Source organism: Protopterus annectens, chromosome 4.part0 (assembly GCF_019279795.1).
Source record: "Protopterus annectens isolate FY-2018-M chromosome 4.part0, PAN1.0, whole genome shotgun sequence".
Classification (NCBI taxonomy): domain Eukaryota; kingdom Metazoa; phylum Chordata; order Ceratodontiformes; family Protopteridae; genus Protopterus; species Protopterus annectens.
This window is the reverse complement of record NC_056733.1, coordinates 627,306,244-627,329,694: the sequence shown is the minus strand read 5'-3', so window position 1 is coordinate 627,329,694 and position 23,451 is coordinate 627,306,244. Positions and strand designations below refer to the sequence as shown.

The following is a 23,451-nucleotide window of genomic DNA, read 5'->3' as shown; positions in this document are numbered from 1 at the left end:
TTACTGTATGATATATAAACCTTCTTGCAAGTGTTAAAATGAATGTATTTTATTTACATTTAGACATTTTAAATGTTGGTGTTACTCCTTGTGACTGTTGTCTTCCTGCAGCAGCTGATGGCATTGGCAGCCTGTTGTCTTACACAAGTTAATAAGACTGTATATCCCAAATACCACGCTGCTATTCATTAATATAAAGAGGAGGGAACTGCTGGCACAGAGCCATGTGAAAGTACCAGCGAACCAAGTTCAGTAATGAGAAAGGTGATCAGCAGGAATGAAAATAAGTAACTGCAGAGGTATCCTCCTGTTACAGAGAAGAGATCTCGGGATCTGCCACTCTTACAAGGGCTTCCTCCTTGAACTGGTTGAGATCCTCCTACACTTAGAGGGTTCCTCGCAATGGCTGGGATCTTGATATTACAGGCATTCCTGGGAATGACTGGGATCCTGCAGCTCTTACAGTGGCCACTGACTGTAGCTGGAATATTGCTGTTTGTAAGGCAGCCCATGGCAATGACTAGGATCCTGCTGCTCTAACCATGCTGCCTGGTAGAGGCCAAGGTTCTGATACTCTTACAGTGGTCCCCTTGAAGTGGCTGTGATCCTGACACTATAGCAATGGTTTCTGTCAAAGTCTGGAGCCTTACTTTGCTTATAGTGGATCGTAGCGGTGGTTGGGATCTTGCTGCTGTAACTCTGGTTCCTGGCAATGACTGGGATTCTACTGTTCTTACAAAGGCCCCTGGCTGCTCTAAAAATGGTTTCTAGCCATGGCCATGACTTTGTTGCTCTAACAATGGCTCCTAGTAATGACTGGTAAGCAATTTCCTCAGACTTACCACTAGAAAAACGAAATGCCAGCTGCAAACTTAAGAATGCAACTAATTTAAAAGACAAACACATGGCTTTCTTTAGCTTTGTTGGGAATCTTAGAAGTAACTAATAATTCTGTACTGAACTTATGACTTTTTATACCTCTCTCTGACCCTAAAGACATTGCAAACATTCTTGTGAAGAAATTATTTTCAACTTCTCCCCATACATTGTCCCTTCTTTCCTTCTCACATCTCCTGTCCTGAAATCACTTTTGTCCAAATCTTTTTGGCATTTTCCAAAATTAAAAAAATATCAGTCTTATGGATCCTGACAATATCTCTGGACACCTGCTGTGAAGTATAAAGTTCTACATAGAAAACTCTCTCCATCAACTGTTCAGCCTGAATTCCTCCACAGGTTATGTCTCAGAGGTATGGAGAAAAACTGTTGTGATGCCCTTGTATAACCCTCAACTGACCCAATAAATTACAACACTATTTGTCATACAGTAAAGAGGTTATGGAATATAAACCTGAAGTAATAAGCAGCAACATAAGTGACCTGATATCTTTGCATGGACAGCAGTTTGGCCTTGTAAAAGGCAGATCATGCCTGCTCAGTCTGGTTGAGTTATTTGTAAGGGTTATGGAGGTCATAGATAAGGGGCATACAATCGATGCTGCCTACCTGGACCTTGCTATGGCCTTTGACAACATACCTCATGCTAAGATTATTGGCAAACTCTCCCAATTCAATATTAACTCAAAAACAGCTCACTGAATAAGCAATCGGTTACTTGACAGAACCCATACCATTTAGGTCAGGAGTGTTTGCTCTAGACAGAAAAGCATCACCAATGGTATCCCACCGGGCTTTGTCCTAAGCCTCTTTCTCCTTGGTATATATTTCTCTGGCATGAAAGCTGATATCAATGGAATATGGCTAAACAATCTTACTGATGACTGCAGACTGGGGGTGGTTATCAAATCCTATTCTGACAGTCATCCAGCATCGGCTAGGCAAAACAAATGCTTTGTGTGTTATTATGGGCTTATCCTCAATATCAAAAACATGCAGCACAGTTTCCTTTGGTAAATCTAGTATCACTGCCTCTTACCACATATATAACCTTTCATCTAAATCTGACACAATCATCAAAGACTTAAGTACCTGTGTTGATAACAGATTCTGCTTTGATTATATGTCTCAGTGGTAGTTAGAAAACCCTCCTATTTTGCATAACTTATCCAGCATTTTATCTTTCCTCAAGGTCCAGAGACATTATAGCCCTACTTTATTCATCCAGTGTTAGAGCCATCATTGAATATAATGTTTCCTTTTGCATGTACCTCACTAGACACGTATTAAATTGAGAAACCTAAATGTTTTTTCACCAAAAAGATCTCAGGACTCAGAATCCTCAGTCACTCTAACAAAAGACCCTGTCTCTCTATTCAATGTAGCACACAACAACCTAGCACTCTCTGAACTTCACTTTATCAGAGCAAGTGTTATAGCAAACACTCACTCTACACACCTAAACTTCTACATTAATAAATCAGGTGGTATGATGGGTACCTAACTTAATGTATGCCCCATTCCTGGACAAGCTGCCTTGTATAACAGGTAGAATACTTCCCTATCAACCGTTAAAACCAGTATAGACAACTGTATGGTTGATCACAAATTTTCACCTAGGATATGTGGGGAAAATCTTCTTAATGAAGGACACTGTCAGTCTGCCAGTAGTACTGTATAATGTGATTGAGAACTTTAATGGTCTTCTTGCCTCTAAATTTAGTAACAGCCTATGAACTTATAAGGAAATATGAACTGCGGTGCCTAATATCCTTCCTTCAGGTGATCATTTGTGGGGAGTAAGATAGACTGATATATCTCATGCCATTTACACTTTTCTCATCCTATTTTACCCTTCTCCAATCTCTGTTCACAGGACTGATGAAACAGTCTACCACTTTGTCTAACAGTTCCCTACTAAACAGAATTAAAAAAAAAACTGTTGGAGAAAACCGGAAGTTCTTTCTTGACCCCTAATGCGATCCCCACTGACGATCAGCAGGGCCTTGACTATGATCTTGTTGTGCCATTTCCTCATCAACATGCATATTAATCTATGCTGCAATTTTTAGCACTGTAACATCTTGTTTAGAAGCCGCGGTTGTGCAGCGGTAGCGTTGTCGCCTGACAGCAAGAGGTTCAACCATTCGATTCTTGGCTGGAGCGCCTTCTGTGTGGAGTCTGCATGTCCTACCCGCGGTCGAGTGGCGTTCGAAAGACATGCGTGAATCGGCGTGCCTTCGTTGAAGGTTGGGCATTGGGCTGGCACCTCGGCACCGTAAAAATTGACTGCCAATCATTAGCGGACCGGAGTTCCGCTGTGGCGACCCCTAACCGGGAAAAGCCGAAAGAAAAACAACAACATCTTGTTCTTCCCTACGCTGCTAATGTTTCAGTCCAACTCCAACGAATATTTCTTCACTGAACAAGCATATAAATACTGTAGGAATAATGGTTAGTATATAAGAATAATATGAAACTGCACACTCAATAACTTTGACATCGTAATTATGTAAAGTAAAAAGTGCTAACATGAATAATATAGATACACATTTTTTTCTCTCAATTGTTTTACTTATTCCATATGTTTCTATTTCAAAGCATAACTAAATTAAACTGCAGATGAATTCTGTATTTTCTAACTCAAAATGAGCCAAATCTTTGAAAATATTCTCTTATTTCTAATGTATGTAGTAGATTCTAATATTAAAATGAAAATATTACTACTAGCAAATATTAATTATCTATTATACCACTTTTATGTCTTAATATGTAATACTACAGTAGGTGACTGTTACTGCTAACAGTTGATAATTATCTTTTGAATAAACTGTTATATGTACATGCAAGGAGTTCCATGACTGTAGCACGTCAATTTCTTTTCATCAAATTCCCATTGTTGTAACTCCACGTGTTCCACTGAAGTCAGAGTTATGGCTGAAAAAAAGGTCTGCGAACCAGCCCATCAAACCAGTTAAAATAAACACTTTTAGCTTTCTTTTGCAACGGGTAATAGTGGATGGTATTCAGTGAACATGGTACTTTCAGTGAAGGAAAAAGCTCTCCCATTCCCAGCTTGTCTCTTCCACTGGTGGACTTATCCTACATCCTGCCTTACCTGACTCTATGTGGAACTAATGTCTCTACTGTCCTTCATCCTAACATACTCAAGCCATTTTGCAGTAAGAATCACATCAGTCTTAAAAATATTTAACCCCTAAATACATCTCATGTTCCAAAAAGAAAAATCCACTCCATCTCTGCATGTACTTAAAAGTTATAATAACAAAAAAGTCCCACACACTGTTGCCCATTTATGCTGCTAATACTACCTTAACAAACTCTTTCATTTCATGCTCATTATTAAACATGTAATGTGGCTGATAGAGTGCACCCTCTGGAATGTCTGCTTAATCCATTATCTCTACTCAGTGCTTCCACCTTTCCCTCAACCTCGTTTGCTCTCTTCCTTCCAACCTATAACATTATCATGAAGTGAATAACTGTCCTGTCATCCCTTCCTGCATACACATAATAATCTGAAGTATTACTGCATTTTCCAGTTTACGTTTGAAACTTGCAAACATGGTTATATTCCATCACTGACAGTGTGCATCAGAACAGCTTTGGAAATATGAAACAACTTCACTGAATATTTTATAGACAAGAATTGATGGACAGCTTCACTGCTGTATCTCTTATTCTAATCCTTCTTATGATGTCTTATGGCTGTAAACATTTGCAGAGGTCAAAAGGTGAGCTACAAAACAAGATTAGTATAAGATGCAGTTTGCAAACCATTGTAAGACAATGCTTGGAATGTGATGCCATTAGTTTGTTTTTTATAACTTGTACAGTTAAGTCAGAAGTGGCTGTAACCTGAATATAACATCTTCAAAGTTAAACTAGGCACATCCCAGAAAACAATGACATTTCTTATGTCCTGTCAGTGTTATTTACTGAATAATAATGTATTCCATAACTATAAAGAATGTAAAATGTTTCAAGCAAAATCAGCAACAAAAATATGTTTCATAGGCAAGTTTTGAACAACTCCAAAAGTCACTCTATTATCGCAATTAAAATTTAGCTTGCAACTTACATACAACCATAACTCAACCTCTTCACTCAGAAAATGATGACAAAGACCATGGTGGTGAGGGGCAAAGATCCAGAATCAGTAACACAATTTTGTTTGTTTTCACTAGTCAGAAAGACTGTAGCTAAAGTATGACTTGTATCAACACACATTTTCTTAAGAGTGTATTTGTATTAATATTTACTTTCTTAAAAATAAATAAACATTTAGTGCAGCCAGTAGTTTATGGAAATGTTTGCTCTTTGATTTTTTGACACATAATTGAGAATTTTACAAGGGTCAAATGAAGACGCTCCATACAAAAACTGTGACGTACCTGCAGAGCAGATACAGTTGTTAGCAGAGTGCCAACTGCCTTTCTGATGCGTTGTACTTTGTTACTGATCAGGAACATGATCATCATTTAGTAGTGCTGGCGAGCAACACTCACGGTTTGTAGGTGGGTTGAGGTGGGGACGGCAGGTGTATTCAGTAATGTTTCTTACCTCTAGTTTCTCCGTAAGCTCAGCGTGCATTCTTTCGTACTGACGGCTCAAGTCCTCGTTTCTTGCCAGTAATGCTTTTCCGAGGCGGGCTGCCAGCATCAGGTCCTTCTCCTTCTGCCGAATAAGCGACAGTAGTTCCGCGTTCTGGTTGCACACGGTATCCTGCAGCGGGCGATCAGTAACATCTGGCACCTCCCCAGCAAGCATAGCCAGCTCCTCTTCCAAGGCAAAAGCCACCTCCTCGTGGCCAGGGTAGAGCGCAGCTGGACCGGCCAGCCCCTGCAGCACCCCTCCGCTATCCTGGGGGAGAGGCTCCATCCACAGTGCGCTGTCCAAGGATGATGGTGCTGAAAGATATCCCGCCCCGCCCAGCCGCAGGAGCCGAGCACAGCTGAGCTTCCCCGGCGGGCGGAGCAACTACTGTACAACGCGACGCGATCGCCCTGAATCTGGCCCGTGCATCAACACCGAGAGGGACAGCGCTGCTCCTCACGTCCCGAGCAGCCCTATTTGAACTACTGGCTGCCGTTTAAGTGGACGCCTCTAATGAAAACTACAGAGGAAGGTTAATGAGCACTCTTAGCAAAAGGCTATTGAGAATTGGATTCCCCCCAGACGAACCCACCCCAGTCCCCGGACCCCATTCTCCCCAACTCACAGCGATACTTTCCCTGCTATAAGAACTGATAACAGCAAACACATCTCCCGTGCCGGATTTGACGCTGGGGAGTGCGGGGCACGCCGTGCACTGTCACGACGCTTCTAACTACCTCGTCTGATTGGCTGCATTTCTCATCCTCACGGTTAACCAGGATGCTGAAGGTACATGTCGGGTACCTAAACAGCCCATAACGGCGGATGACCGATTTAATAACGGAAAACAGCGCAGACGTCACTTGTAAGGAACACTAGAGAAAAATTGGGGGGGGGGGGGGTCCTGTTCTACAAATCACAGCTGTACTATGGTCATCATGAGCTGATATGTGACGCATTACAGTGGTGTGGCTGAGGTGCTGGACTTAAATACATCTCTTCTCATTTTCTTATGTGATTGATAACAGACAAAAAAATCAGATAAGTGATCAAAACTGCCAGTAAATTCAAACACGAGGATTAGTATAGGAAGAGTGACCCGATGTAGAAGTAACGTAATATTATATATTTTTTGGGGGGCGACTTAAATACGTCGCTGGGCAAAATCCTTAAAAAACAATGCCGAAGATAAAATGACGGTATTTGTTTCTGTACTGATTCCCATATATCCTTAACAGAATACATGAACAATTTACACGGGTTAAAATGTTGAATGAATTCATGGGAGCCAGTGGCACTTCCTGGGGATTGAAAGGGACAAAGCTACAGTTTAAATTAATTGTGAAGCTTATCTGAGAGACATGCAAAGAAAAACATAATGTCCACATTTCTTTAGTTTCATAAGTACATTTTCTAAATGAATAACCATCACCTGACTCTACTAAATTATTCATTTTAAGCCATGTTTTAGACTTCGTTTTTAACCACAAAAATTAGAAAATTATTTCACTTAGGCTTCTTGAATACTAGTAAAACAAATAATTGAGTTGATTGACATTATTAAGCAAATATTCTAACCCTCATTTCTTATTATTATTGCAGTTTCAAGTGTAACAAGTTTACCATGCTCACTCCTTAGAATATAGAGCCCAGTTTTGTTCTGTTTATATTGCAGATAAACTAAACAACCAGGATAAGATTCACTTTAGCCTTAGAGCTGGATTAACAATCACTGTATTTCTAGAACCTTGGGTGGTAAAATTGTAATTGCATTATGTTAAACACCTTAAAATTAATGTTTCCAGATTTTCACACAAGAGATATTGGAAATCTAAGTACTTCAAGTGAGACAAATCACACAGGCTATTTTTTGCCCCAGTGGTAATAAGTATATGGTTATATATTATTACACAATGCAACTAAATCATATTTAAAATTGTGAACAAAGATTGGTTGTTCATCAGCACATGCTCACTGTAAATCTAACATTAACAACAGGAACACGTTTGGGTCTAAAATCCTAAAACATAGAGATTGCTGACACCGTATATAAAATAAGCTATGGCTGCCATTTTCCTTGTGCCAGTTCTATGAGATTCTGTCTGGATAAGTTCAAGTAGTCAATGGTGAACTTTCCAGTCACTGCTGGGATGGCTACTAAGTATGCAGTGACAGTAATTCATTTCTTTCCACAGATTTCTCTTTTCTTCATATCAGCATGAGCATGGAGTTGGTATATTTCCTTTTTCTTCATGTTGGCATGATCATGAAGTTAGTGTATAAGTTCTAGGTATGGAAGCTTGCCCCCCATATGGGTTAGGTTCACGGTGACAATGCTTACATTTAATTTTTAACATTCGGATAAATTTGTTGTGCTTAGCAATCTGGTTCATTAAGTCACTTGTTGCAGAGCAGAAAAACAAAGCAATAATATAGATATAATAAACAACATTTTGCCTCCAGGACACTTGTACATAAATACATACATACATATATAAACACGCACACACACCAAAAATAAGACACCAAACCTTTGTTTAGATCAGTTAGATTACTCCTAATGCATAATTATTGTAGAAGTATTATTACACAAACAACCAGATACATAAAAACATAATCACACCAACCGCATTAGAACTGATAGCTGTGCAAGTATCATGATGAACAGGCATACACATGCACAATACATTGCTAAGCCTGGAAAACTAAACTCCATAATACAATGGCATTTTTTAAAAAAAAATAAGAACATTCTTTTTTCATTATGTCGCAATACTAAATGTGCATCTGTAAATAATGTGCTGGATATGTGGGCTTCTACTTCATGATCAAACCATACCAGCCTTGGGTAAAAGCCTGCTTTACCCATACTTAAGCATGCTACATTGCATAATTATACATTGTATTGTATAAACCAGCCAGTTGACAGCCAAGTTCTTTTTTTGTTTATTTATTTATCATAGGTTCATAGGTTGGTACTAGGCTATCAGCCCTAGGGCCTATACAAGCCTAGCCATAACAATTCCCTGGCTATTTCTTCCCACATTATTTAGTTTCCTGGACCCCTGTCTAGCAGGGCGACTGACGTGATCTCTGGGGTGAATTTCCTTTCTTCCATCCAATCGTCAAGGTTCCTCTTGAAGAGGTCCAAAGAGGCACTCTGCTTGACATGTATGGGCAATCTATTCCAGAGTCTGGGGAGTCTCTGGGTCAGGAACCTATCCCTCCAACATGTTTTGTTTATTGTGATGACAAGGTTTAGATCCCTGGAGCGTGTAGCTCTGAGGGATTGGGATTTCTTTAAGTGTAGCATGTCCAACAGCTCTGGGTTTGACATGGCCTTGTATGTTAAGCAGAGATCACCTCTGAGTAGACGATATGTGACAGAGTATAGCTGGAGTTTTTTAAGGCGGTCAGCATAGGGCATCTGCTTTAGGCCTGTGATTCTTTTAGTGAGGTATTTCTGAGGCCTTTCCTAACATTTATTAAGTTCTTATAATGAACAATGACATGAGTGCGCATACAGTTATAGAAAGAAAGCAATGCGTTTTAAACATTTTTCATTGAATTTATGCATTACATATTTATATTTTTCTTTTTCTTAATAACTATTCACTGTAACATTACACAAATTGCTCAAGGCCTACTTTCCCTCAAATTTCACTCCCTCTCCTGAACATTATTCTGCAGGTATTGTTCTCACAAGTTCCATTTGCTTCTATGCAAATTGTTCTTTCACTTCTCTAAAGATCCATCCTCAATTTCTTTTATCTCCTTTACAAAATTCAGTACTTCAGCTACAATTGTTTTGGATTTTGATTTCCATTTTCTACTGATTGTGTGTTTGCTAGCTAATGGCTTTAAACCTAGCAAGGCCTTACTATCACACTTATTCCGATATTATATATCAGCTCAAAAGAATAATTTCATTAGTTATAAAAATAAGTTATGTACTCACCATCATGTTCCATTTGTGTTGTCCATCTTCATTTATCCTTGACTGATGGATTTGGCTCCAAATATCGGAAGCGACTTGGCTGTTACCACAGCTTGTGGTGACCAAAACCTCTCGAGTTTAAGTCCTACTCACAGTGCCTCTCTCCTAGTTACCTTAGATGAGGTTTGCAGAATAATAGAATGACAGAAACATAAAAACTTCATAGAGACCATATCTGGAATATTTTATAAATAATCAGTAATAAGTTATACATATTGCCCATTACACCAAAAAAAAGTGCTAGGGCAGGAGGAGGGAGGGGAGTCAAGGATAAATGAAGATGGACAACGCAGATGGAATGTTATGATGAGTACATAACTTCTATATCTGATGTTGTCAATCTTCATTTATCCTTGACTGATAGGACAGAGTCCCCAGCTAACTTTGATCATGGGAGGATTCATGGAAGTATATTCCTGAGCACCCTTTAACCAAAAGAGGCTGCCCCTCTGGACACCAAATCCAATTTGTAATGGATAATGAAGGTGTGTGGAGTAGCCCAGGATGCTGCTACACAAATGTCATCCATTGAAGTTAAAGACTGAAGAACTGCAGAAGCAGCCACAGCTCTTGTAAAATGAGCAGAATAGGAGCAGGCAAATCAATTCTATTTCTGTGGCAGATAAATGAAATACAATATTTGAGCCATCTGGCTAAGGTAACCTTGTTCACTGAATTACCAAGTCTTTTACTTGAAAAGGAGACAAAAAGTTAATCAGATTTCCTTATGCCTTTTGTTCTATGTAAATAAAAGTGTAACTGCCTGTGAACAACTAAAAATGTAAACTGTATTCACCTTTATCTGAAAAGTTGGGGGAGAATACTGGCAAACTGATGGTCTGATTTAAATTGGTATCTAACGCTACCTTAGGTAGAAAGAAAGGGTTTGTCCTTAAGGAGACTCTATCCTTATGGAAAATGAGGTAAGGGGGTTTACAAAAGCTTATATTTCTGAAATTCTTCTGGCAGAAGTTATCGCCACTAGAAATAATGTTTTCCAGGATAAAAATTTTAGATCACAGTTAGCAGATGGTTCAAAAGGTGATCGCACAATTGCCTGTAAGACTAAATTGAGATCCCAAGATGGGGTAGGATCCTTATAAGGAGGTTTTAATAACTGAGCTCCTTTTAGACAGGCCTTGCAAAGCCTGTGAGAAACCAAGGAATATTAATCAGAACCATTATGGAAATTGGAAATGGCTGCTAGTTGAACTTTAATAGTTGAGGGAGAAGCGTCTGTATTGAAAAAGAAAGCTAAAAAGTCTAGAATTTTGTCAATAAGTGCTGAAAAGGGATCAGTGTCCCTTTCTCGATCCCAAAAGGTGAATTTCTTCCATTTGCTAACATACAGTTTACGGGTGGATGGCTTATGGGAAGCTAATAGAATCTGACATACTGGGGAGGAAAGGTTCATCTGTCTGGCAATTAATGGAACTGGAGGAAGCGAGCAAAAAAGTTGAGGTTTTGAATGTTTGGGTAAGTCAAACTGTCTGGATGGGACAGAAAGTCTGAAGCTGGGTCCAGAGTCCATCGTTTTCATATCAGATAAGGCCAAAGAAAGGGGAACCATATCTGTCAAGGCCAATAAGGAGCAATGAGGATTACCTTGCTCTTCAACCGAATTGCTTTCTGTAAGAACTTTGGAATTAAGGGAGTCTGAGGAAAGGCATATAGTAGTCCTGGGAGCCAACTGTGTAGAACAGCATCCCTCTGTGACTCCCCTGGAGGGGGGAGCAGGGCAAAGTAGTTGCTGCACTTGTTGTTCTGAGGTGAGGCAAAGAGGTCACCGCAAGGCTGGCCCCATCAATGAAAAATCATTGGGACTGAGAGACCACTCATGAGGCAGAAGAACAGACCTGCTCAGTCTGTCTGCTATTACACTGGAGCTCCCCAGAATATGTGTTGCTACCAGAAATCGGTTGGAAGAAATCGCCCATTGCTACACTCTGAGTGCTTCTTGACAAAGGGGGTAAGACTTGATTCCTCCCTGTTTGTTGATGTACCAAACCACTGACTTGTCTATTTGAATCTCAATCATTCCCAAAGAGACAGTAGTCTGAAATGCCTGCATAGCTAAAAGCACTGCTCTCATCTCTAGAATGTTGATATGCAGATTGGCTTTCATAGGTTCATAGGTAGGTACTAGGCTATCGGCCCTGGAGCCTATACAAGCCCAGCCAAAAAGGTACCCTGGCTTTTGTCACCCAAAAAATTATTTTCCTGTGCCATTGTCGAGCAGAGCCACAGAGGTGATCCCCGGGGTGAATTTCCTATTTCCCATCCAATCATCAAGATTTTTCTTGAAGAGTGCTAATGAGGAACTTTGTTTGATATAGATAGATAGTTTATTCCAGAGTATGGGAAGTCTCTGGGACAGGAATCTATCCCTCCGGCATGTTCTGTTTATTGTGGTGACAAGATTTAGGTCCCTAGTGCGTGTAGCTTGGAGGGATTGGGATTTCCTTAAGTGGAGCATGTCCAACAGCTCTGGGTTTGACATAGCTTTGTATGTTAGGCAGAGATCACTACTGAGTAGGCGATATGCGACGGAGTAAAGCTGGAGTTTTTTGACAGAGTCTGCGTGGGGCATCTGTTTGAGGCTGGTAATCCTCTTTATGAGGTATTTCTGTGGCCTTTCCAGTTGTTGTAGATGTCTTGTGAGGTACATACCAAAAGGGGCATTGTACTCTATAATGGGTCTAATGAGTGATGAGTAGAGGGGAACAATGACCTCTTTTTTTCTGGATGAGAAACCTTTTGTGATGAGGTGTGCCACATAGAAGGATTTCCTGACTACTGTGGCGATGTGATTATCAAAGGAGAGACTACTGTCCACCTGTGTCCCAAGGTCTCTTATCACACTTTCAGTGTTAAGTATACTACCGTCTATGTTGTAGTTCATGGGTACAGAGTTTTTACCAAAGGGGATGACAATGCACTTTTTAGCATTGAGCTTGAGGCCATGGCTTTGACACCAGGCATCTGTCTCAGTGAGGCCCTTTTGTGGGATGTCCACATCGTTAGGAGTTTCGATTATGGCTCCTAGTTTGCAGTCATCTGTGAACTTCATTAGCCAAAGACCTTCTGTGTTAGCCTGTACTTCAGAGAAGTAGATACCAAACAGGAAAGGACCCAGGACTGAACCCTGTGGTACTCCACTTGTCACGGGTCTAAAGTTGGATTTGGAGTCTGCTACTTTCACAGTGTGGGTTCTGTCAGTGAGCCAGTTAGCAACTATCTTGTGACATAGGGATTTATACCTAGTTTTGTGAGTTTATCTATAATTCCAGAATGGGGGATGGTGTCGAAAGCCTTGGCAAGATCTAGATAGGCTGTGTGAACCACCTTACCCTTGTCTACGGCTTTGGTGGCTGCTTCAAAGAAGTCTGTTAGGTTTAGGAGACATGATCTGCCTTTTACAAACCCGAACTGGGTGGGATCCAGAGTTTGGAGATTACCAATGTCTTTGTTTATAAGTTCCATGATGAGCAGACCAGGCTCGTCAGGCTAATAGGGCGGTAGTTCCCAGGGTCCATGGTGGCTCCTCCCTTGAGGAGTGGGATAACCGTTGCTGTGTGCCATTCAGCAGGCACAAAGCCTGAGGTGAGACTATGATTGAACATGGTGCTTAGGTGGGGTGCCAGTTCATTCTGTAGTTCATGTAGAATGTAGCCTGGGATGTTGTCTGGTCCCATGGATGCTGTGTTCTTGGCTTTGGAGAGTGTGGTTTTTACCTGTGCAGCCATGATTACAGAAACTTTGCATTCTTCCAGTATAGAGATGGGCTCTTTAGGGGGTGAGAGGGGGGTAAATTTAGCACTGAACCTATCTGCCAGGATGTTGGCAATATCAGTTGGGTCTGTATATTTAGTGCCATTGTGCTGTAACTCAGAGCAGATCTGAGTGTTGCCATTGAGATTCTTGACATAGCTATATAATTCTTTGTGGTTGTCTTTAGAATCAGTGGCGATTTTGTTTATGTAACTAGCTTTGGAGGATTTTATCAGGGATCGCAGCTTCTTACTGAGGCTGGCCAGGGAGCTCCTCCACTCATGGGATTTTACTCTCTTTTGCAAGAGTTTCTTCCTTCTGTTGTACTGTTTGTTTATGGCAGGGAACCACCAGATTGGCTTCCTTTTTCTTGGAGGATAGTGTCTTGGTTCTGTTTGGGATTGCACGATCCATGCACTCATGTAAGTGCTTATATAACTGTGTAGGATTCAGTAGTCGTAACTGTATTGTCCATCTGCATGGGTGTCATGAAGTTCACCACTTCTGTCTTAAGAAGTATGAAGTTGGCTTTGGAGAAATTTTTTACCATGGTTTCCTTAATGGGGGGGTAGAGGCAGGATGTGGATATCTAGGGTAATTAGCTTATGGTCGGATCGGACCAATGAGGCATTGACTTCAGGTGTGGAACACCGGTCACTCATATTGGTAATGACTAGATCTAGGATATTGTTGCCTCTTGTGGGGGTGTGGATAAGTTGATCCAGGGCATTGGAGTTTATGAATTCCAGAAAGCGTTGAGCGAAGGAGTTTGTAAGTAAGTAGTTTTCCCAGTTAATGGTGGGGTAGTTGAAATTGCCCATTATTAGGGTGTTTGGTTGAACCCTAATATTTTCCAGTACATCAAGAAAAGAGGAGTGGGAAAACTGGGGCATGGTGGGTGATCTGTAACAAGCTACAATTTGGACTGCAGTTTTGCCCAGAGTTAGTTGCACTTGGATAACCTCGGCTGCATTATGCTGAGCAACTAGCCTGGAGGTATGGATATCCTTAATGAATATGGACACACCTCCGCCTTTGGTGTTCCGGTCCAGGTTACATGGCCGAAAAGTGTGCCCTGATAATGCCCCCCACCCCATCTAGGAGGTGTTGTTGTCACTATGGTCTTGGGCTGTGGTAGGAAAAAGGGACAACCCAGAAGAATCTCTTCTGAGTGCAACCACCAAGCTAAATCCTGTCTGCAAAGATTGGTGATCAAACTCTGATCCAATAAAGGTTGATAAAGTATTGACCACTGAGATGCAAGTACACACTGAAGAATTCTCATGTGATACCTTGCCAAGGGAATTAGTGCAATCACTATAGCCATTGACAATAGGGCTTGTAAAACTAGACAGGCCGATACTTTCTTGTTGTGTTGTATCTTTTGAAATTGTTCTCTGATTTTTTGTAGCCTTGCAGGAGGAAGTGAAGCTATAAAGGTTTTCGTATTGAGCATTGCTTCTATGAATTCTAAACATTAAGATGAAGTCAACTCTAATTTTTCATAATTTACAGTTATTCCTAGGTTTGTACAAGCCTTTATTAACAGATGTGTGGTTGGCACGGTAATGAGCCAGTCATCCAGGTATGGAAACACTCAGAATCTTTGCAGTCTCAAGGGAGCTGCTACTACTGCCATGCATTTGGTGAACACCTTGGGAAGCACTTTGAACTGGTAATGCCTGGCTCCCAGACTGAAGTGGAGAAACCTTCTGGAGCGTTTGTCCATTTTTATATGGTAATACGCATCCTGAAGGTCTGTGGAGCACATCCAGTTATCCTTTTCCAAAAACAGAAGAAAGGCCTGAACCATGACCATCTGGAATTTCGTTTGGCAAACTGATTTGTTTAGAATGCTGAGATCCAAAAATTGGTCTCCAGTCCCCTGCCTTTTTTGGCACTAAAAAGAATCTTGAGTAAATTCTGGATTCTTTCTGGTCAGGTGGGACTTCCTGGATGACTCTTTTTTTCTAGAAGTTTTTGTATTTGTGTAACTGCTGGTTTCCTCTGATTGGGTGGAACATTGTGGATTTTCTTATGCACTGGAGGGGAACAGGAAAAGGGTATGGTATAACCTCTGGATATAATGTTATGCAGACAAGAATCTGAAGTTATTTCTAGCCAGACATTTAGGTGTAAGGATAAGCACCCCCCCCCCCGAATGCCTCCAGAAGAAGGCAATTGGGCCTCCTTTCAGGAGAGCTGGTAGGGCTTACCAGGGAAAGAATTCATAAAACCCTGGCTCTGAGGGGCAACTCCACTGCATGGCTGGCATCTTCCATTAAAGTTCCGCCATCTGCCCCTGGGAAAACTGTTTCCACATGTGTCTTGGAAAGGGACTTTGGAGTTTTTGAACCACATTTTACCAGTGCTCTTCTGATTCTTGGCAAAGGATCTTTGGGGGATGGAAAAAATGTACTCCCATGGCAGAAAGAGTCTTACCATCTTTTTCACATCTGGATAATGTTTCTTTAACTTTTGGGCCAAAAAGAGATAATCCGTCAAAGGGAGCATTGAGAAATAAAGACTTAAATGGCTCTGTAAAATCACACAGATGCATCCAGGCATGTCTCCTAATGGCAATGCCTGAACCCGCTGCTGTAGTGATCCCTTTGGCTGCATGTGCTATGAGCCTCACAGAGGAGTTGGACACAGACTCCAGGGGAGCTAATTGCGAAGCAGCTTTCTCTTGTACCTCCTCAGAGACAGCTCCCGCAAGGGTATCGGAAAACTGTTCAACCAGATCCCTTTGAAGTCTGTTAAAATGTACCAAGAAATTCAAGGACCTAAAGGCAAAGGTCTATGAAGCGTAAAACCACTTTCCAAAGCTATCCATTGCGTGAGACTCTCTGCTAGGTGGATGGACAGAGGAACTTTCCTCAGCTAGTTCCTTTATCATGGCGGCAGTAATGACTATGGTATCCACAACTAAACCCTTGGCCCAGAACTGTTTATCCTCGGGGAAGAAAGAATTTTGTCAGGTCTCCTCGGGATGGGCTCAGTGGTGTCTGGAGCTTTCCACTCTTGCTGAGAGATCAACTGAATGAGCGCATTAGTGGGCGGAGTCACCCAAGAGTTAGACGAGTGAGTGCCAATGGCCTGCAGGTACACCGATTCCTCTGAAGAAGAGTTTTGGGACTTCCTGTCACTCCTCTGTTTTAGTAACTCCAGGATGTCTCCAAAGGAGACATCAGCTGGGGGGGGTGACTTTAGAGACCCTTCTCCTTCATCAAAGTCAGTATCTTCGGTGACAGATTCTTTCAGGGACTCCAAGTGCTTCCTCTTGCACTTTCTCTTCTGAGGGATCTCCTCAGTGGGAGGGGCCAGGGAGGTATCAGAAGAGGATGGATCAGTTATCCCGGAGTCCTGAAGTTTGGGCAGTGGCTGTCTCCATGGAGATACTGGTAGAATGAGCATGGAGGTAGGGTGGTTATGGTCTCTGAACAAGGAGGATCTGACTTGCTGGCTGCAGAAGGCAGGGCTCTCGTCACAGCCTCGAAAGCTGGACCCGCTTAAGACAGAAGGGATGGCAGAATTGAGAAGTACAACCTTAGAACAATGGCCACTCCCAGCGATGAGCAGACCTCTCCCAAAGTAGAAGTTGGAGCCGAACTAATGCATGCTGATGCTCCGAGGAGCAAGGACTGCTCAGAGAAAATAGGAGTTGACAACTTCTCCTCAGAGTCAACAGCACAGACTTGGTTCCAAGAGGTCTCCGGAACGAAATATCCGAAAAGCTCAGAGTAGTCACTGATTCTGGAGGTAACAGCATCTCCGGAATCAATCCAGTCAGTGCCGGGAGGGTCTGAGTCAAAAACTCTAAAGTCTCAGATGGAGCCAGAGGAGGAACAGAAGGCAGGGCAAGGTTTCCCATGACCACAGGGGCTGTAACCGAAGGTGAACCTGACAGACCCCCTAGCCCAGAGTATCGTATTCACCACCCTCTCTGCATTCATAGATTCATAGGTATGTACTAGGCTATCGGCCCAAGGGCCTACTTAAGCCTAGCCAGCAAGGTTCCATAGCTTATGCCACCCAAGAAAGTTATTTTCCTGTGACACTGTCCAGCAGGGACACAGAAGTGATCCCCGGGGTGTATTTCCTATTTCCCATCCACTCATCAAGATTTTTCTTGAAGAGTGCTAATGAAGAACTTTGCTTAACATAGATGGGTAGCTTGTTCCAGAGTATAGGAAGTCTCTGGGACAGGAATCTATCCCTCCAGCATGTCCTGTTTATTGTGGTGAGAAGGTCCCTATAGCGTGTAGCTTGGAGGGATTGGGATTTCTTTAGGTGTAGCATGTCCAACAGCTCTGGGTTTGACATAGCTTTATATGTTAGTGGAATGGGTGGAAAGGATTGCGGGTGATTTAGGCCTCTCTAGAAAAGGAGAAGGTAAACTGATCCACATAGAGATAAATAGAAGGTGAGTAGACTGTCCTAGGAAGTGACTGGTCCTGAAATCATTAGATCAGTGCAGAGTAAATTGATACTGAGAGAGAGCTCTGCACTGATATGTCTGATGTCTTGTCCTGTATTTGTTTTAGTATTGAAGGACTCCGTGCCAAAGATGCAGATTTGGATAAGGCTATCAGCTCCTTAGAAACTGTTGGAACCAGAGAGATGCACTTAGAAGCTGTCGGTTCAAAGGAACTTGAATGAACCGATAATTTGTGCCTTTTAGTGGACAGTGCCGAGGAAGAAGGTGGCACTGAACTGCTTTTCTTTTTATACATTTCTGTTGAAACAGAAGAGGAGGACGAAGAGGGAGAAAACACATCTGTTCTACTTTTCTCCCTGTTAATACCAGATATGGCCACCATAATGGCAGAAGGTAACAATCCTCTCAAAATTAATTTAATTTTATGATCAACTAGGGCCCGGTGACTAAATCCATGACAGATAGAGCAGTCTTTTTGTAAATGTACTGGGCCCAAACAGAAAACACAGAATGAATGCCCGTCAGAGACATGTGAATCTTCTAATCACATTTTTGGCACTTTTTTAAAACCAGAAGGGCCCTTAGGCATGTCAGCCATAGGTTTAAGGAAATCAGAAAAAAATGACTCTCACAGGAGAAATTACTGAACACACCCACTCATGCACTCAGAGAAGACAGTGAGGAAATATATAACAATAAGCAAGTTTTTTTTTTAAAGGAAGAGTGAGAGAGAAAGAGAAGGAGGAAACTAACAACAGCGTTAGGAAATAGTACAAAAACTGTACAGAAGGAAAGAACTACCAATGAAGGTAGAAAGAGTACAATACTGTACTAACTAAAGAGGAGAGGACACAAAGCAAATAGAGACAAAAAGAGCAAATAAATATTCTTTAGAGAAAGTATACACACACACATATATATATATATATATATATATATATATATATATATGTGTGTGTGTGTGTGTGTGTGTACCAAATAACTGACTTAACTCGAGAGCTCTGGCGAATGCATCTGTCTCTGGAAGCAGCATATGAGATCTTAGGTAGCTAGGAGAGAGGCTCTGTGGGTAGGACTTAAGCTCAAGAGCTTTTAGTCACAGCGAGCTGTAGTAACAGCCAAATCGGTTCCAATATTTAGAACCAAACCCATCAGTCAAGGATAAATGAAGACTGACAACAGCAGATTCATTTGTTTCCCAATATTTCTGATAAAGTATTCTGAATGGAATTTTTAAAAAATGCCAACTTGTTTCAACCCCCCCCCCCAAAAAAAAAAGAGAAACATGTTCTTAATTACCTCTCTGTCATCACAACTCCAGCAATTTCTATCTGAGGAAAATTTTTCTGAAGTCTGCCTGAAGTATAAAAACACCTACACAAACCCTTAACATGCAAAAATCCTAAACATTCTGTACATTGTTGCATATTTGGGGGCCATACAGATGTCTTCTCACTGTTACTTTATAAATTGCATTTCTAGTTTGTCTTAGCAATCTTTTCTAACCTCTTCTGACTGAATCTCATACTTATTCAATATTTTATATTCCTACTAGTTTTCCCTTTTATAAAGACAGTTTCTGTTCCAGACTCAATTAAAACTCAACCAGAGCTATTCTGTCTCTTAGCACTCCCCTATGCCTTCCTGTTCGTTTATACTCTATCAACCCCTGGTAGGGAAAGCAGTCTCAAACCTGTGCCCAAAATTCCACTTGCCCTCATCCTGCCTTATTACCTTTCCCTCCATAGCTTTTTGTTTCAATATCGTAGTTCATTTGCTAATTTCTCCAATATATTCCAGCCCCTTATCTATTTTCTGTACCCCTACTTGTAGTCACACTTATTAGTAAAATCTCCTTTCTGTACTCCTATATTGGCTTATTTCTTGGAATAGTTTCTTCCGCCTTATAATAACGTAACATTCTTTTTTAAATTTTTCCAAGTCTTTTGGGTTTTTAATACCATGATGGGAATGGATCCCATTCCTAAGTCAAAGTATGATTAAAGTTAATGAAATTAGTATTGTTTCAATCTGTGATGTCAGCCAAAAGTGGTCTTCACAGCACCCACAATGTGCCCAGTAATGACTCCTTCTGCAGTTCATGCAGAGTTACAAGTAATGGTAACATATCTAAATACGTTTGTAGATTCTTTTTTATAAGACCCGTTTTTCCTAATACTATTGAAACTGTCTGGGTATCTTTCTTTCACATTGCTCTCATTTCTGCCTCCAAATCCTGATATTTTATGACTTTGTGTCTCTCTGTACACAAGACACTGTAGTTACTGGGTGTAGCGATTTCAATGATCAGTGCTACTTTTGTCTTCTTTTCATGGACCACTATATCTGTTTTTCCTCGCATCTATCTTTTGGACTGTTGGTAATGGGTGATCCCATGTGATGTAGACTTTATCATGTTCTATAATGCTTTGTGGTTAATGTTTCCAGTGTTTTTCAGCCACTTCAACACCATAATGTTTGCACAATCCCCAGTGCAACAGTCTTGCCACATTATTACGCCTTTCAGTATACAGTCCTTCTGCAATTAGTATGTCACAACCAGCAACAAGGTGTGCAACTGTTTCCAATTCTATTTTACAAAACCTACATTTGTCTGTTTCTCCCACAAGTTCAATGGACTTTGTAAACCAACATGTACATAGCCCATTATCTTGGCCACCAATATTAACCTTTCATCTTTTGGTTTGAATTCATCTCTCCTTAACCACTCTTCCATTCGATCCTGATCAACCTGAGGTTCTTCCAGAAGTTTTCTATACTTGCAACTATATTTATGAATTTTCCACATTTCTTGTCTTCTCATCTGATCCTTCACCCTATATTCTTTCTTTTGTGATTTGGCACATTCAGTTGCTGCCTGATTTTTATCTACTTCTGGTCTGATTTCCATTCCTGCTTGATGCCAATATGCTTCTGCTAGACTAACCAGGGAAGTCATTTTAGATTTACTGTCCTCATGTTTCAAAACTTTCACTACATTTGGATTTTGTGAGGTCAGCAGACGTGTGCAGTCCCACAGTTGCAGAGCTATACATGTAATCAGTTTCAAGGAGGCCCATACCTCCATCGGAATGGGGAATATATAATCCTGGTGTGCACTGATTTGTACAAATCATTTGATGAGCATGAAGCATCCTTCTTGTTTTCCTATCTAATCTATCAACACGTTTTGGGGCCAGTCAGTCACTCCAAAACTTTAAGCTACGACAGGAAGAACAAATTGGTTAATACCATGAATTTTGTTCCAAGGTGTCAAAGCTGTTTTCAGAATTAATTTAAGTCTTCTAAAATATTCCTTACTAAGTTTCATTCACATTTGTTCATGTTTTATTGTTGATCCTTCATCAAGTCCCAAATATTAATACACTCCCTCTTGCTCAAGTTCTTTTATATCACATTCTTGTCCCAAACTGATGTTTTCTTGGTGCTGCAGCTTTCCTGCTTTAAAGGTTGCTTTTGCACATTTATCAAGAACAAATGACATTCTTATAGCATCTGAAAAAGTTTTGACTACTTGCAGTTGTACTTTAAGTTCCTCATCTAATGAGCTATACAGTTTTAATTCAGAAGAGAAGATAAGAAGTCTTTACACTTTGTTGTTTTCTAGGAGCCAAATTATAGCCATGGCCTAATATGCTAAGTAGACAGCTTAATGTGTTAAGGGCAAGACAGAATAGCAGCAGTGACAGGGAGTCACCCTGGAATATCCCCCTTCGAATTTTTATCCCTGAAATAATAACAACTTGTCCTTTGTCATGGCTTAATTGCAATGTGGTTTGCAAAGTGGTTTACCACTGTTTCATGGTCACTGTAATGTAATCGATCAGTGTAGGGCATAGCTTATACATTTTAAGCACTCTTTTATCCATGATTGTGGGATACTGTCAAAGGCTTTTTTGTAGTCAATCCATGCCATACTTAGATTCTTCCTCTTTTTCCAATTCTCTATTATGACTTTATTTAACAACAAATAATCCTTTGTTCCATATGACTTTCTTTTATTGCCCTTTTGTTCTATTCCCATTATTGAGTTTTCTTCAAAATGACTACAAACTCTGTCGGCATCAATTTCAGTGTATAGTTTATAAGTCAACAATTCCAAAGTGCAAGGAAACTACAAACTAGACCAATAATCGGATGGCACAATGGTGCAGCGGTAGCGTTGTTGCCTCACAGCAAGAGGTTCTCCAGTTCAATTCTCGGCTGGGGTGCCTTCTGTGTGGAGTCTGCATGTCCTCCCTGCATTTGTGTGGGTTTCCTCCGGGTGCTCCGGTTTCCTCCCACATTACAAAGACATGCATCTGGAGCATCTCTCCCTGGGCCTCCACTGAAAATTGGCTTCATTCCAAGTCGGACTTTTCCGGTTAACAAATGTTAAATAAATAAATAAAATTAAAAATAAAAATAAATGGAGAATCCAGATGGTAAATTCCAGGTTTAATGTTTCGTGTATTAAATGTGGATTTTACCATCTGGATTCTCCATTTATTTTTATTTTTTAATTATTGGTATAGTTTATACATCTTCAGAAGGCAAGTTATTGGTCTATAAGTTATGGGGTAGCTTGCAGGTTCACCCTTAAGTAGGAGCATTTTTTCCTGTTGTTAACCAGGCTGGTGTCTATTCAGGGTGATTATATAAATAGTTCTTACTCATGGCTAAATCTTCATGGAAAGATGCTAATACTTTTAACCAGAAGTTAGGTACTGCATCTGGGCCTGGTGTTTTCCAATTGGAGGCTTTTTTTTAACTTTGTTTCAATATCTCTGGCTGTTACTTCATCCTATTTCATATCATGTACCTTTAAACCTCTTATTCTTTATTTCTTCTGTCCATTTAGCATCTTTATGTTCCACAGGATCTTCATAAATACGTCTCCAAAATGTATCTATTTCTTCTTTTTTGATGCTCTTTCAATTCCTTTAATCTTATTTTCCAACTCTCTATAGAACTTCTTTGGGTCATCAATAAATTGCTTATTTTGCACTTTTCTTTTATATTTATCTGTGTATCTTCTAAGTTGTGCCACCTGTGCTGAGATCTTTAGCTTATTTGTGATAGTAAATGATAGATCCTGGTCTGTAGTAATACTACGCATTGCTTTTATTACATCTTTCTTACTATTTTTGTTGCTCTGCTCCCTCTTCTATATTCTTCTAACAGTAACACTTCTTGTTTTAACTGCTTTATAGTTTTCTCTATTTGATACTTCCATGATGGTATTCGATTTTTCCCCTTCCTTTCCCTCACTACTCTGTGTTCTTGCAGTAGGACTTTATCAGTTATTAATTTAGCTGCACATTAATATACCCTGTTTACTTCTGTTATATCGCCTGGATCTCTATGGACAGTCCTAATTAATGTGTTCATTTGTTTCTGGGTTTTATTGATCTGTTGCTTTCATTGATCTTAATATGTCCATCTATCTCTATTAAATCAAGCAACTCTTCTCTTAGCTTGTTTTCTTCTAAACTGAAGGCACGTTTTTTATTTTCCATTTCTTGCAGGCATTCTATAGAAAGTTCTGTAGCATCTTCCTGTGGCACATTTTCTTCAATTTCGTCCTGTGTCATCCATTGCTCTTGACTGAAGACAAACTAGTACAAACAAGAAGTCAAAGCAAGCACAAAACAAATCCACAGGAACCGAAGAATTTCAGGACCAAAAAAGAGAATACATTATAGTTTAAAGAAGTGCTTTTCGTCGG

General features: G+C 40.5%; 1 protein-coding gene across 2 annotated transcripts in view; it reads right to left on the bottom strand.

Moving 5' to 3' along the window:
* Window positions 1-5,739, bottom strand: part of BICDL1 (BICD family like cargo adaptor 1) — a 1,161,255-nt gene extending 1,155,516 nt beyond the window's left edge. For both annotated transcript variants that reach the window (XM_044068582.1, XM_044068583.1), the window contains exon 1: window positions 5,482-5,739. In XM_044068582.1, the coding sequence (XP_043924517.1) occupies window positions 5,482-5,688 (207 nt within the window). In that variant the 5' untranslated portion in view covers window positions 5,689-5,739. The remainder of the gene's footprint in view (window positions 1-5,481) is intronic.
* Window positions 5,740-23,451: the final 17,712 nt, after the last annotated feature.